Source organism: Brachionichthys hirsutus, unplaced genomic scaffold, assembly GCF_040956055.1.
Source record: "Brachionichthys hirsutus isolate HB-005 unplaced genomic scaffold, CSIRO-AGI_Bhir_v1 contig_190, whole genome shotgun sequence".
Classification (NCBI taxonomy): Eukaryota; Metazoa; Chordata; class Actinopteri; order Lophiiformes; family Brachionichthyidae; genus Brachionichthys; species Brachionichthys hirsutus.
In genome coordinates, this window is record NW_027180407.1 from 122,135 (window position 1) to 135,846 (window position 13,712).

General features: G+C 38.9%; 1 protein-coding gene across 1 annotated transcript in view; it reads right to left on the reverse strand.

The window, feature by feature from the left end:
- Positions 1 to 473: 473 nt before the first annotated feature.
- Positions 474 to 13,712, reverse strand: part of LOC137914705 (protein unc-13 homolog C) — a 64,848-nt gene continuing 51,609 nt past the window's right edge. The window contains exons 23-33 of the mRNA XM_068758203.1: positions 12,904 to 12,981; positions 12,120 to 12,146; positions 10,285 to 10,373; positions 9,953 to 10,090; positions 8,683 to 8,806; positions 8,242 to 8,301; positions 7,310 to 7,390; positions 5,485 to 5,632; positions 3,290 to 3,382; positions 1,718 to 1,877; positions 474 to 759 (exon numbers count right to left, since the gene is read on the reverse strand). Coding sequence (XP_068614304.1) covers positions 474 to 759; positions 1,718 to 1,877; positions 3,290 to 3,382; positions 5,485 to 5,632; positions 7,310 to 7,390; positions 8,242 to 8,301; positions 8,683 to 8,806; positions 9,953 to 10,090; positions 10,285 to 10,373; positions 12,120 to 12,146; positions 12,904 to 12,981 — 1,284 coding nt within the window. The remainder of the gene's footprint in view (positions 760 to 1,717; positions 1,878 to 3,289; positions 3,383 to 5,484; positions 5,633 to 7,309; positions 7,391 to 8,241; positions 8,302 to 8,682; positions 8,807 to 9,952; positions 10,091 to 10,284; positions 10,374 to 12,119; positions 12,147 to 12,903; positions 12,982 to 13,712) is intronic.

A 13,712-nucleotide genomic window follows, 5' to 3' on the forward strand; every position in this document is an offset into this window, starting at 1 on the left:
ACTTACACCGGACAAAATAATCGAGCAAATTTCAGACATACTAAGTTCACCATAATCCATATACGTTGGTTCTGTTCTTTTTTTTATACTGGTTTGGCACTTTATTGGAACAAAGCTCTGTCCAAAAAGACTAAATGTTGTACAAAATGTATTTCATGTCTCATGAACATAACTTTTAGAATATAGTACTTAATAGTAAGCATACGGTAGGTAAACACTTTTACATACTGTAGTTTTAAAATGAACATTCCAACATATGTTTTACACACATGCACAAAAACAAACAAACAAACACAACCCTCTCTCCCCCCCTCCTTCCCTCCTCTATCTTGCTGCCTTGCCACATTTGGGCTTTTGGGACAATCTCATTACCAGGCTTCTGTCCAGAAAATTTCTACTGCCTTGTCTCTTTTCGTTTTGCCATTTTTCCATTTAAGACAACACAACTCTTAACACTGCATTTTTGGTCCACATTACGACACTTCCTCTGCTGAGCGTGTATCCGTCTTGAGACGCACAAACTCTTTGGCCACCTCATCGTTGGTCCTTTGAGAGAGTATCCTCATGATGGTGAGGCCAGTTTCATCCATGGAGATACTCTTCATCAGGGGGTAGCAGGCGGAGCAGCTGCCCTTGTCTGCCAGCTCTCGGAGCTGGATGACCGTCATGCCGATGATACGATCCTCGCGGGCAAAGCAGTAGTCCTTTACTGAGACGTGCAGCTCATAGGCCTCTGGACCATGTTCGTTACTCAGAACACTAGGAGAAATGTCACAGAAAGATCAGGAATGTTCAGATATGTTCACATGATCAAAAAGCAATTGAGATGTTTTGCTTTATATTACTGCAGTACCTCAGTATTCAGAAAATGTCATGATTAAATCTGAAGGGTCATACAAATAATTCTGATACGGTCTGTAAGTTTCACTTTCATATTTGTAATTGTAACAACTCTTGAAACACCCAAAGTATAATATATATATATATATATAATAAAGCGTCTGAGTTTTCAGAAAAGCGCTATATAAATAAAATGTATTATTATTATTATTAATATGAAAGCCTTGAACATGTATGCAAAATAATTGTCTTTGTATGTTGACATTCAGCTTTGTTCACAGCTGAATATAATAAGTCACTCAGGAAGAGAACTGAGTGACATTCTATATTATTCCGGATCTAAAGCTGTGTTTGGACAATTCAGTCATGTTTTACAAGTGAAATTATTGCTTCTATTAAAAAATTTGCCTTTTCTAACTTTGCACAAAATAAAACTGACCGTATGTATCCAGCACAGGGCCTAGACCTAGATAGTCATTGGTGTTGCAAATCTAATACAACCTTCTGTTACTTTCTTGACTTGGCTGAAGGAATGACAGCCCATAGACTGAATTGAAGAGTGTATAGAGTGTATAGGAATCACTTGCCCTCTTTGAACTGTTCCAGTGGAGGAGGTAGAAGTGCAGCTGAAGCAATTGCATTGTATTCACTACTGAGAACAGTTGGAAGCCCTGTTACTTCAAAGTATTATTGCTGTGGTACTGTAAGACGCTAAAGGCTTACATGTGGTGTGCATTGAATACTAATTCTAAGAAACAGCAGTATACAAGATGTACATTAATATGATGCATACAGCATATAAGCAATATGCAGGGTGGTAACATGCTGTTAATAATATATTTGTTTTAGAACACCATCTCAAAGCAGGAATACTCACTATTGGAATGTTTCATTGTACTTTGGTGACCAATTGTTATTCTTGGTCTTGGTGCTGAATTTGCGTTTTTTATCAGCAAGGTGTGGCCCGAGGGCATTGACCTCTACAAATGGCCGGAACATAGCGTTGGTTTGCCAGATGAGGTTGTTCACTGCGACCACTGAGAAATGCCGGGGAAAAAAAACACAAAACATTATTATTATTTTTACATTTCAAAATGTTTGTGTCTTATTCTTGCAGAAAACTGGCTAATAATTGTTTACTATCCAAAATTGTTGAACTGTTTAAACTTATCAGAAGCTTTATTAAGAAAGCAATTTGATGTGAGTGCCAATTAACCAAATAAAAAAATATTTTCATTGGGTTGTATTATTTTATTCAGAAATCTTTTTTAATGTATAGACACATCAGAGAAGAAGCTTCTTTTTTTCTTATCTTCTTTGGTGGCTGCCAAAAGTAATTTTGCAAAATGTGTAAAAATAAAAATGTTAATCAGCATAAATAAAGATGATGTGGAAAACTAATTGCAAAGACACTAAAGCCCTTCAATCTGCTGTAATGGGTCCCCTTTAATAGAAACATCAATATATAATTGCCATAGGAACTGGTAATCATATTGTAAGGTTACTGCTGCTGGCTGATTACAACTGATTACCAGCTGCAGTGCATATGGTGTTACCGCGGGAGGAAGAACAGATGTCATGGCTGTTATGTATATTTTTCTCCAACTTGCAAAAAATATAAACACAAAACAAAGCATTAAATGGTAATTGCACTATAGCTTCCTTTCTCCCATCTGAAGAAGTCATATCCCTCGACCTGTGCCAAACAAACACATCAGTGTATGATAAGTCCATTCTTTCAGTGAGCCTAGGGGCGCTTTTTTATTTAGTGAGTAAAATATATATGAGCATCTGGTACCACTTTGGAGTGTGTTTTTGTCTGTTAATGGATACATTGGGCAAAGAAACATTTCACCCAAATGATCAACCCATTTGTGACACTAGATAAAATCAAGAAGGTTTGTTGGATAACTGAGAACCTACACAGACATGTCTCGATGAAAAGTCAGGAAAGTAATAATAAAAATGTTATCCACCAATCCATTTTGATGAATACATTTACAATTTGTATTTGCGATAGAAAAAGAACAACAAAATAATTCGAATTTCATCGTATTTTTAACCTTACTAAAAGTTCAAGCATTTGCAGAAAGGAGAAAACTATTTGGATTTCTCGAATTGCTCAGTGAATGCTGACCTGCTGAAGGGACTCGAGGAAAAGTCAAGGGACTTATCTTGGCACCATGAAAAATACAGACTATCCAGGTAAATAAATCATGAGGGTTAGACGTTTTCATATGCTCAGCAACTATAGACAAAAAAGACTGCAGTATAACCCCAGACGTGGTTGTGGCAATTCTTTTCAAAGCAAATTCAAAACTTTAATTAATAAATGCAGTTGAAATTAACAGTCAGACAATTGAAGTCAACACCAGGAGCTGACAAAGAGTATTAATCCGTTTTTGGATTGAAATGTCAAAAGAGCATTCTGAGTAAAGAAAAACCTCACCCTTCACGCTGACTTTGTGCTCTCCAGTGCCAGGATGAGAGATGAGATTCACTTGCATCGACACCTCCCCCACCGATCCATTGGATGTCTGGTCTGGACAAGTACCAAAACAACAACAGGAGAATTAGAGTCAGGCCAAATGGAAATGAGAGAGAATGGAGGACTGACACTTGAGGGAACCAGGGAGAGTAAGAGAGGCTGCAGGTCAATTACCCAAAACTGTATCCATATATGAAAGCTTAAAAAAACTCAATCTAAGACATGATTTTAACACTCTAGTAGCCAGCAGAGAACAAGGGGAAAAGACGAGATGTGAACTAATCTGTTTGGATTGAAGGCCATGGAAGAAACTGATGGATTGAAAAACTCACTTAAAAAAACAACAACAAAAAATCAGAGAGGAGGTACAGAGGACAATAGAGCACGTGTAACAAAAGCACGTGTAAAAGACGAACTATCCTTTTGGGCATGTGCATCAGTATTACAGTTTCAATCACAGAGGGACATGTAGTCGCTGGGAAACATGACAAACTGATTGCTCACCATGAGACTCGCTTTTGCATCACACATGGTCCTACCTATTATGAGTGCCCCTAAATAATGTCTTGTGTTTCACCAAGTCTGGTAAAAAAAAAAAAAAAACATTTGTTGAACACTGGGAGGAAAGAAACAGTCTGGTTGATGAAGGGGCATGTTGATCCAATATCAAATCAATAAATGACAAACATGCAGTGCCCATTACAGCTGGTAATGAATAAACGAGCCTCTGATTTATTCTAATGATGCCCTGAGAGGTTGGGGAGGGGAGGACACAACAAATTGATGCTGGAGAATTAAGTCCTGAACCACTAAAAAATTAGCAGAGCGAAAGCCGCAGCCATCAGCAAGAAAGAGTCTACATGTTTGTGTCAGAGAAAGTTAGTTGATTTGTGCCTTAATGAAATAAACAAACAGGTATTCACACAGCAGATGGGGTGTCAGTGTGAGACCAGTGTGTGAATGTGATGAATGGTGTATAAGGATAAGATGAGGGAAGGCTGAAGTCCATAAAAAAAATGGTGCAGCGAGAAAGTTCAGCGGATATAGTGAGGAAAAAGCAGCAGATAAGGCAATGCATTCATGATTGTAGAGTTTTAGATTATTCCAGTGACTTTATTCTACTTGATTTGCTTTGCTTTGAAAAGACTATGGCGTTGCCTTTAATCCACACCAAGGGCAAATTAACAGCAGACTTCATTAAAAGTGGAAGGTGACAGAAAACCTGCTGTGTGAAGCAATATGTTTGTTTTAGTATTAGATTTCCACTGAAGCGGAAATCATCTTCCTCCTCTCAGTGACTCTAACAGACAAAAAGGCACATGTGGTCTTCAGAGAGCCCACTGAGCTGGAATAGACTAGTGTGTGGGCTAAATGTGTTGCTGGCGCAGAGCACATGGGGTTGGTGATTAATGGATCAGTCTCCAATGTGCAACATCAAGCATCCCCGCACTGTTTACCGACCTAATGCACATCAAACACCTCACTAGTCCCACTTATAGACATCACATTACATTACCTTAGTCAGAGAGTGACAACATAGTGTGAACTCAAAAAGGGGAAGGACGGGATGGGATGTGAAGAGGAGAAATGTCTCAGAATAGCACATATTGAAACTCTGTGCATTGCTGCCAGTCCTAATCACCGGTTGGGTCCACTGACTTCCTGGCTCAATAGCGTTCTCCCATCATCAGCCTGGTTCTGTAATGTTCTGTTCCACAATGCTGAACACACTGAGGCAACCAGGAGCTCAAAGCTTCAACACTTCATTGGACTGGATTCTACTGGATACCTGAAGTTGTTTCTGCCTTCTAACAGAAAGCACCAGTGAAAGAGCTTGTTCCATATAGAGACAAATGACTGAGACAACGTAAAAGAAAGATCCACTTCACTGTAAATCTTGTAGTTTTAACTTTAACTAGCTTTAAAAAGGTTTCTTTTCACAAACTTTCTAACCACATTATAAAAACCTTAAATTATTCTGACTTGGTTGTGTCTCTTTCCATCACATAGTTCTATTCTAGCCTGAACCGATTCATTGGAGACATGTTTTCCAGTCACAGAAACATCTTTATTGTTTTTGGCATTTGAATGTCCAAGCAGTACCACTTCCTGCAATGAAAGGTTGAGGTTGAGGTTCATCTGTTTGAACTCCTTACCTTGTGAGGTTTGGGTGCATATATACTTCTTGATCAAGGCATCTGTAGGTTGAGTGTAAAGGCTGAGAGCATATTTGAGAGACTTCATGTCGGGGCTCTTTTCAAGGAAAGTTTTCTTCAATCCGTTTCCTCCAGCATGGAAGTATTGCTGCATTTAATGAAATAAAAGAGCGGCTCAGATTTCTAATTGTCCAAATTACCAAGAAACATTGGAGCATCGTTGAACACAGTGGCAAAGTGTTTCCAAGACCTGCTTACAGTTAACTGAAAAAGCAGCCAAGGACAGTATTGAACGTATGCATTTTACAAAGTGCAGACACAAAGGGGACGGGAGAGAACAGTAATAGCTACTTTTCTAACTACGGTAATTACCACGCATTTACCCCTGAAGCCCATGATTGGATGGTTAATGGAGGGTGACCACGGACAGATCTGACTAAGAAAGGAGGCGTTGCAGTTAAACAACGATAGGGTCTAATGTAGGCCCTCTCTTCTCAACAACACTGAATCGTTGCTGGAGTAAGAGAGGGGTTCTGTAGAATACATCGTGACTCTTTAGTTTTAATCCGAGTTGAAATAGTTGCCATCAAACAATGGTATGTGTAAATTATACAACAATCATGCAGATTGGTTTGTTGGTCTGTTTTCTGCTTTTAGCAGAATACTCAAAAGGGCAATGGATTTTTGATCACACATTTTAGAGTATTCTACATTCTATCTCTTCAGGCCTTTTTTTTCAAATTCAATCATCATTTCATTTCATTGTCCTTGAAGCTTATGTGCGGTTTGCATCTTTTGCTTTGGGTGAAGATGGGCTGATGAAATCTGCACAAACGACTACTTTATACTGTTTGTGTAAACGGCGTGTAATACCAATATCAGATCATATGAAAAAGGTGTGAAATGGTTGCTTGTATCAAAAGCATTCCACTAACAGTAAATCACATTATCTTTAACAGCTACGATGAATATGGAGGAAAACAAAGTGCTGAATTTCTCCTTCTTAACTCAGTTCGGAGTTGAAAGAAAGTAATACGTTGTGCCTCATAAAAATATCTGAAAATGACAGCAGGCCAGCTTTGCCTCATGTGAACGCCCATATATGGTAGGGAATGTACCGTACCCATGAGCCTACCCATTATCTCAGAGATTTAAAGTTCAGTCTAGGTAACTAAATGTACTCTTGGCCAAAATCTGTGCACTGTGTTCAAGCTGTGTAATGTGCAAAAAAAATACTAACTTTGTCTTTTACTGTAGCATGCATCTTCAGAGTAAGAGATTATTGTAGTATAGTAAGTTTATTTTGCTGGAGTTGTTGCCTATATGTTTCTAAATAAATTCACCAATGTGACAAACATGGCCAACAGGTCAGATTTAATTACATGAACAAGCTGAGGAAACTCCTGCACTCAGCTCATGGGTCGCTTTATGCCAAAGCATCCATACACTTAATTATGCATAACTCTATGCTTGTGTTACACCAGGCTCTATGAAGTGTGTTGGTGTAAGCCATTTGAGGGCCTGTAGCTTTTTGTACTTGTGTGTGGACTTACATTTTCAGCCCTGGAAGATATAGCTTCTGCCGTTCCTGCAATATATTGCATGTTGTGACACAGAAAAGTGCTTGCAAAGCACTTCGTGACCTGGTCGACCAACCAGCATCGAAGCCAGTGCAATCCATTTCACAGTGTCCTTGATTTACAAACTTTCCATTTCATTTTACTTGCAAATCTCTGCTATACCTTATGTGCCACTCTTGTCTTTCTGAAAGGTCAGGTTTCAACTCTTGCTGTACAGCCGACAGGATAATCAACATAAAACTCACCTTGATGGTTGGGAGAACAAGGTCCATGGCCGCACACTGTCGTGGAGTCAGACTTCTGGCTTCCTCTCGAATGACATGCTCCTAGAGTTATAGCAGATAAAGTCAAGCAGTCTAAAGTTGGTAAAAAAGTCGCATTCAGATGAAAAGAATTACAATATCTTACAATAGAGAACCACTTTAAACAACAGTCTTGGATAAATTTGAGCCTTGCCGTCATGCACCAACTCTGAAAATCTATGTTAATCATGAAAAGAAAATGTTTTTGGTCAATTTGACTTTAAATTATTCAAAGTTGGGAAGCAATTGCAATATATGAAATTGCATTAATTCCCAAGCATCTCCCTTTCTGGGTATAGAAGCCATTGCATTGATGTTGTAAGAAAAGAGGTTCAGAATGAACTAAAATCATGAGAATAAAACCTCTACTGCAGATATTATATGAAAAGGCACATGAAAATAATTGTCATGCGTCTGGCCTCTCTGAGCCTGAAACATCTGAAAAAAGACCCAGAACATTCTTACTGAGGCGACAGCGCTACCTACTACGCCACCCATCCAAATTACAATAGCAGTTAGCAGTTACAACACCGGTCGGGTTGTGCTGTATAATTGTAAAAAATAATGCAAAATTTTATAGTACATATATTATATAGTGTATAATAATTATATATCGTAGAGTGTAGACTCTGAAGTGAGTTCGAACCATAATTGACCATGACAAACCTGTGTAATCTATAACATCCTAAATTTACTTTTTGCACTGCACATGCTGTAATCCATGTTCATCATAATTAGGGCTCTCAGTAGAGGTGTAGGAATAACCTTTTACAAAAATGACAGTGCGTGCGTTGACATTGAGCGATCCCCTTGGAATCCAACATTATAGTGTTCAGACATTATTCAGTTTATGCATCCAGAACTGCCATCTGTACCTTCAGCTTGGAAAGCTGTCCCAAGTCCTTGGCTGCGTTGAAGATCATCTGAGCTCCTTGCTGTTAGGGAAAAAGGTATGTTCCATTATACGAACATGCAAAGCAACAGATAAAGAGGATAAAGGTGAACACATATCTGTGTGTGCTTTAGCTGCAAATGCGACTGGTGACAAACAAAGAAATTGAGTACTCCTGTGATCAAAAAATGTCTTCCTGATCCTTATATAAGAATTAGCACAATGAAAAAAAATTCTATGTGTGAAGATTTTGCAACGCTATGTTGTTTAATCTCTTGTAAAGTGATTTGTGCTACAAGGGAAAGAACAGATGGAGGAAATGAGAGGGAGAGACACATGGAGAACAGGAGGGAGGTGGAAGGGAAGCTGGGTGATGGAAAGCGACAGGAAAGGGGAAAAAAGACAGACAATTAATCAGACTCACACTCTGGTCATTCAGTGGAGGCAGGACAATTGTCCTCTCAATTGTGTTTAGTACGATTTTCCATAGCTCTTTTAGGACTCGTTTCAGAACAGTTTTCTCACAGATCTTGGCAAACAGCATCAAGCTGCAAATTGGAAAGGAAAAAATAAATAAATCAGGTCAACAGTTAGAAGTCTGAAACTAAGCCAAAGTAACTGAAGGCTCCAATTGACGATATTATCATTAATAAAATTATTATAGAAAAAAATCCCACTGTTGATTCTTGGAATAATGCTGCAGCTTTACTCTTTAATCTCATCCTTTTGTGCTAGCAGGGTATCAGGAGGCAAGGCAGGACGAAGGATTTGCTATTTCCATATCATTAAGAGGATTCGCTGTAATACTCCATTGCCCTCAATGTCACATTACCAAATGGTTGGGAGTCGTTCCCAAAGCCAGCTGAATGTTTTATTTCAAGAAATCAGGGAGCAGATAGACATGCTCTTTTATTCTCAGCAAAGCCTGGGTTACAGGTTGGCCTTGTTTCCTGTCAGGAGGAAGAGAACGAGGCAGCAAATACAGAGCGGAGTGGGGAATATTTTCTGTTTATTTCATGTGGTTATGTTCGAAAGTAGAAATCACTTTAGAATATGACTTGGCTGACTACATAGCAAAGTGTGCTATTCACAAACTACACAAGTGTTGGATCTTCTTCTCCCCTACTCATTATCTCTGCAGTGGGAGGGTATAATGTAATATCCTGGCGTTCTGCTTGTTTATCGGGTTCTTTTTTTGTGTTTAAAATATGTTTACATGCCAGAGGAGCTCTGCTGCAAATATATATTGCAAAGCTATATATATTTTCTTGATAAATCAGTTTTAATCAATAGGATTAGGCACCATAGCGCTACAGCATGCATGAAACTAAACATCTAATATTTATTCTATATTCATTATTTACATTTTCTACACACCGCGTTTTGATCTGCCTTCACAAAACTCCTGAAGCCCCTTTATGAAATTTGACATGTGACATTGAGGCTGTCCGATCGTCAATCACCGTGAGTGACAAAGTGAGATTGCCTGTGACTGAGTATAGCAAACCAAAAAGGTTGATTTTTAAGAATAATTTATATTTTCGTGGACTGTCTGTCTGTTTGGAGCTCTTTAGCAATCCTAGCATCCACAGTTATGGCACCATTCATCACATCAGTAAGAGTACGTTTACAGAGAATGGCTCTTTTTAAACTAGTTTGACAACCATCTTGCATGATTTCCCACTAATACCCACTTTTTATCCAGAAGGTCCATAAGAGGCCGGAGGACCGTCTCTGCGTCCATGGCAGCGTTGCTCCCTTTCGCTGAACCTTTCATCTGAACTAGCTCCTGGTTCATCTGCTTCACACAGTCCTCAATCACAGGTTTAAAACTGTGTGATGAAAAATAAAAAATCTTAAAATCCTATTAGAATATTGTAGACTGGACTGCCGGGGGACTTCTGATATGCTGATTCGTTCTATTAGACCTAATTCTATCTAATCAGTCTTGGAAAATTTCTATTACAGAAAAATAAATTTATGGGCAAATGAACCTCAATAATTCCACACATACAAAAATACTCACCTGGAGCCAAACACTCCACTGAGCTCATCCAGAACTGTGTTGAGTTTATTCTGCAGCTCCTTCAGCAGCTCGCTGGCTTCTGCATCCAGCTGTTAGTGGGAGGCAGACAGTTACCACATCATTTTACCCAATATGCTAGTCCGCATTGACTAGACCTTAAAAACTCTGCCCCAACAGAAATGCCGCTGTTGAGGGGAACTGACAGGTACAGAGGAGTAGCCGGCATCGCTGGTGGCCTCCCACTCATTCTGCCTGCCATCTGTGCCAAGCGACATTCTAAATGCAAATGGGGTGCTCACCTCCAAGCACCACAATGATTTTTTATTTTTTTTGCAGAGACGAAAGACATGGTGTCACTAAAAAGGCAACAATCTATTTGTCTCTCGAAAGGGAACCTTTTTGTCCTCTGCATGCTACACAAATTACAACAGAGACAGTGTGCTGCCTGGAAGCTTCAACCGTGTAACATCTCATCTCTTTTACAAGTCATGCTATAAAACAGATATTCTGACAGTGTAATCATCTGACTATTTATGCTCAGGAGGAAAATGTTCACTGCAGGGGGAAATACTAATAGTTGGTTTCACTATGAAAAATCATGTGCAATATTTTTAGTTTTTCTTTGATGAAGAAGAGACGCTCCAGTTTTGCTAAAAGGCAAGCCCCTTAAATCCACTGACTATATAATATCTGCAGTACAATGTAATAGGAAATTCAGACATGACTTGCAATAAAGTCAGACCCTAAGTTTTTTAACTTTGCTTTTAATGTCTAATTTTAATTTTTATATTTTATCTCATTTATTTTCATGTTCATATTTTAATGTCTGTATTGCTTTGCTGTTTTTATCTTATGTACTTTCTGTAAATTTTGAGTGTCTAGAAAAGCGCTATATAAATAAAATGTATTATTATTATTATTACTAAGTGCCAGTTTGAAATGTAGGTTTCGGAATGTTCTAAGAAAAAGCATGTTATGTGATATTTGTATAATGCTGTGCATCTGTCTGCATTTGTTAATTGTTGTTGGGGACATATTCTGTAATGCGCAAATTAAAAAAACTAATGCAAAAGTTACACCTGAAATATACTCAAGCGGCATCATTTTCTTTCAGAAAACATTGCTTTAACTTTAGTGTTACGATATAGATATTATTTATTTAACTTAAATCTGATCATTCATTAACAGAGACCATGAATAATTTAAATGCTGGGATGATGTAAAGACACATGGTGTCGCCGTCCATCACATAATGATAATGGCCTGGGAGTGACCCAGGTTGAGATTTGCTGATTGGTGAGGATGTATAGACCAACCTCAGCTGAGAGCGCAGCTGGACAGATTTGTAAAAGTTTGAGAAGCTCATTGGACACATCCTGAAAAATCCCATGTGAAGCATTTTGGGGCTGCAGCCTGGGGGAATGATAAAGATGATCAAAACCACAGCCGGAGTCTTGGTGATACTCTGACTTGGCTATTTACTTTAGGTGACAGAGGTGGAGCAATACAATTAAATAAATATCGCTCTTCTAAATTAGCCATGGATAGAGGAATGACAGAGAGCGAGAAAGCAAGCTAAAAATAAGTATGGGATCGGTTGGATTCAGCCACTATCCCAGAGCACAAGGGATGGTGAGCTTGAGCAGCCTGCCCAGTGGCATGATGGGTAATTCAGATTCAGTATGCTCTGTGGCACATGCTGCTAGAGGGGTTTGAGGGGTGGGGGGTTGGGTGAAAGGCATAGGAGCATGGGGGGGGGAGTAGCAGGGAGGATTTATTTGAGGATCATTCAGTCAATGGTGGGAAGGGGTGTTGAGGAGTCCTATTGCACACACCTTACAGAAGGACACAACCCCCTCCTCCTGGAGACAGAGAGCACAGAAGGGATACGAGGGGAAACAGAAGACACAATGACAGAAGACAAAATGCAAGGCAAGACAGGCGTTAGATACTCGAGAGGAACGTGCTTGTAAGATTTGAGAAACCAACACCGCTGCTTCTCAAGTTAGACCGACAGGTCGGCAGGAAGAAAATCCAATGGTGCTTCAAACCGAACACACAGATTACTTCTAGCTTAGTATTTACAAAAAGGCAAGACACAGGACACACAAGGAGGATTTGAGGCGGCCGAGTAATAAGAGAGTCCAAAGAAATTCATTGAGGAGCTACGGGTGAAGGTAAAAGTTGAAAAGATGACATTGGTAATCGTAATTAGATGTGAGATTAGTCTATGAGATGGTGAAGTACAGAACTGAGGGAGGGATTCCAGCATGTCACTGTTGAGGTCAATTCACTTTCCCGTCAAATAAATGTCTGAAACTATCATTTACAACATAATGACTCGCATATATTTCACAGCAGCCTGCTGAGGATGGAGGTTGATGTCTTCGCATTAACTGACATCAATGCTGCTGAAAGCGTTCTTTAGCAAGACAATCCCGTCAGCCCATTGTGTTCACGGCCTTTAACCTTCCCGGTGATGGAAGAAGAAGGATGCAGCAAAGAAGTTGAATAATTCAAACATTATATTTTAAATAAGGATCGTAAATCTCTACTGAAAGTGAACTGGCTCGAAATTAGACATAAGACATAATAGAAAAGTATAGTTTGGTATTTGACCTGTTTGCCGCCCATGGACTCAAACATCTTCTCCAGCTGGACACGGAGCTGCTGAATGTTGTTGAGGAGGATGCAGGGCTGTAAAAGTAAAAGGAGACCGTTGTACCGAGTAGAATTGTGATAAGAACATAAATTAATTAAATGTATATTTAAAGGTGACACCTGCTACATTAAACTTCGTCCTTCTTCACTCAGCTACCGAATATAACAGATTTTAAACTTGAAACTAGTTAATGCAAGAATATTAAACAGGTACAAATGGTGAAAAACCATCTGTTTTGGTCTCACGACACATCATCCATGCGATGACGCAGCACATGAGACCAGAGGAAGAGCAGGAGAGTCTGCACTGAATGTGTCAGACACTATCGATTCTCCACTCCAGAGCAGGTTTAACAGATGAGCCATTAATCACACTGCTTGTAATAGAGATGCAAATTATTCCTCAAAGTTTTCAGTGAGTCAGATATCTTGTATAATATACCCTGCTAAAAAACAGCAGACAAGCATGTATCACCCCACAATGATGAATAGATTTTAACTCTTAATCCGGCATGGAGAGAGAGATGATAGATGTCTAAATTTACAAAGCAACCAAAAGTGTCCATGCAGCAACACATAGTGAGAGATTTATGAAGTTATTTGCATAGGAGTGGTCAGATTTTACAAAATTGGACAAAAAATAACAAAGTTATAAAATACGTTTTATAAAAGATAAAAAATGTGGATTAAAAAAGTAAAATATTAGCAATAGCAAAAATGTATTTATACTCCTACTATATTTGCAAAGACAGGCTTTCTGACCTATA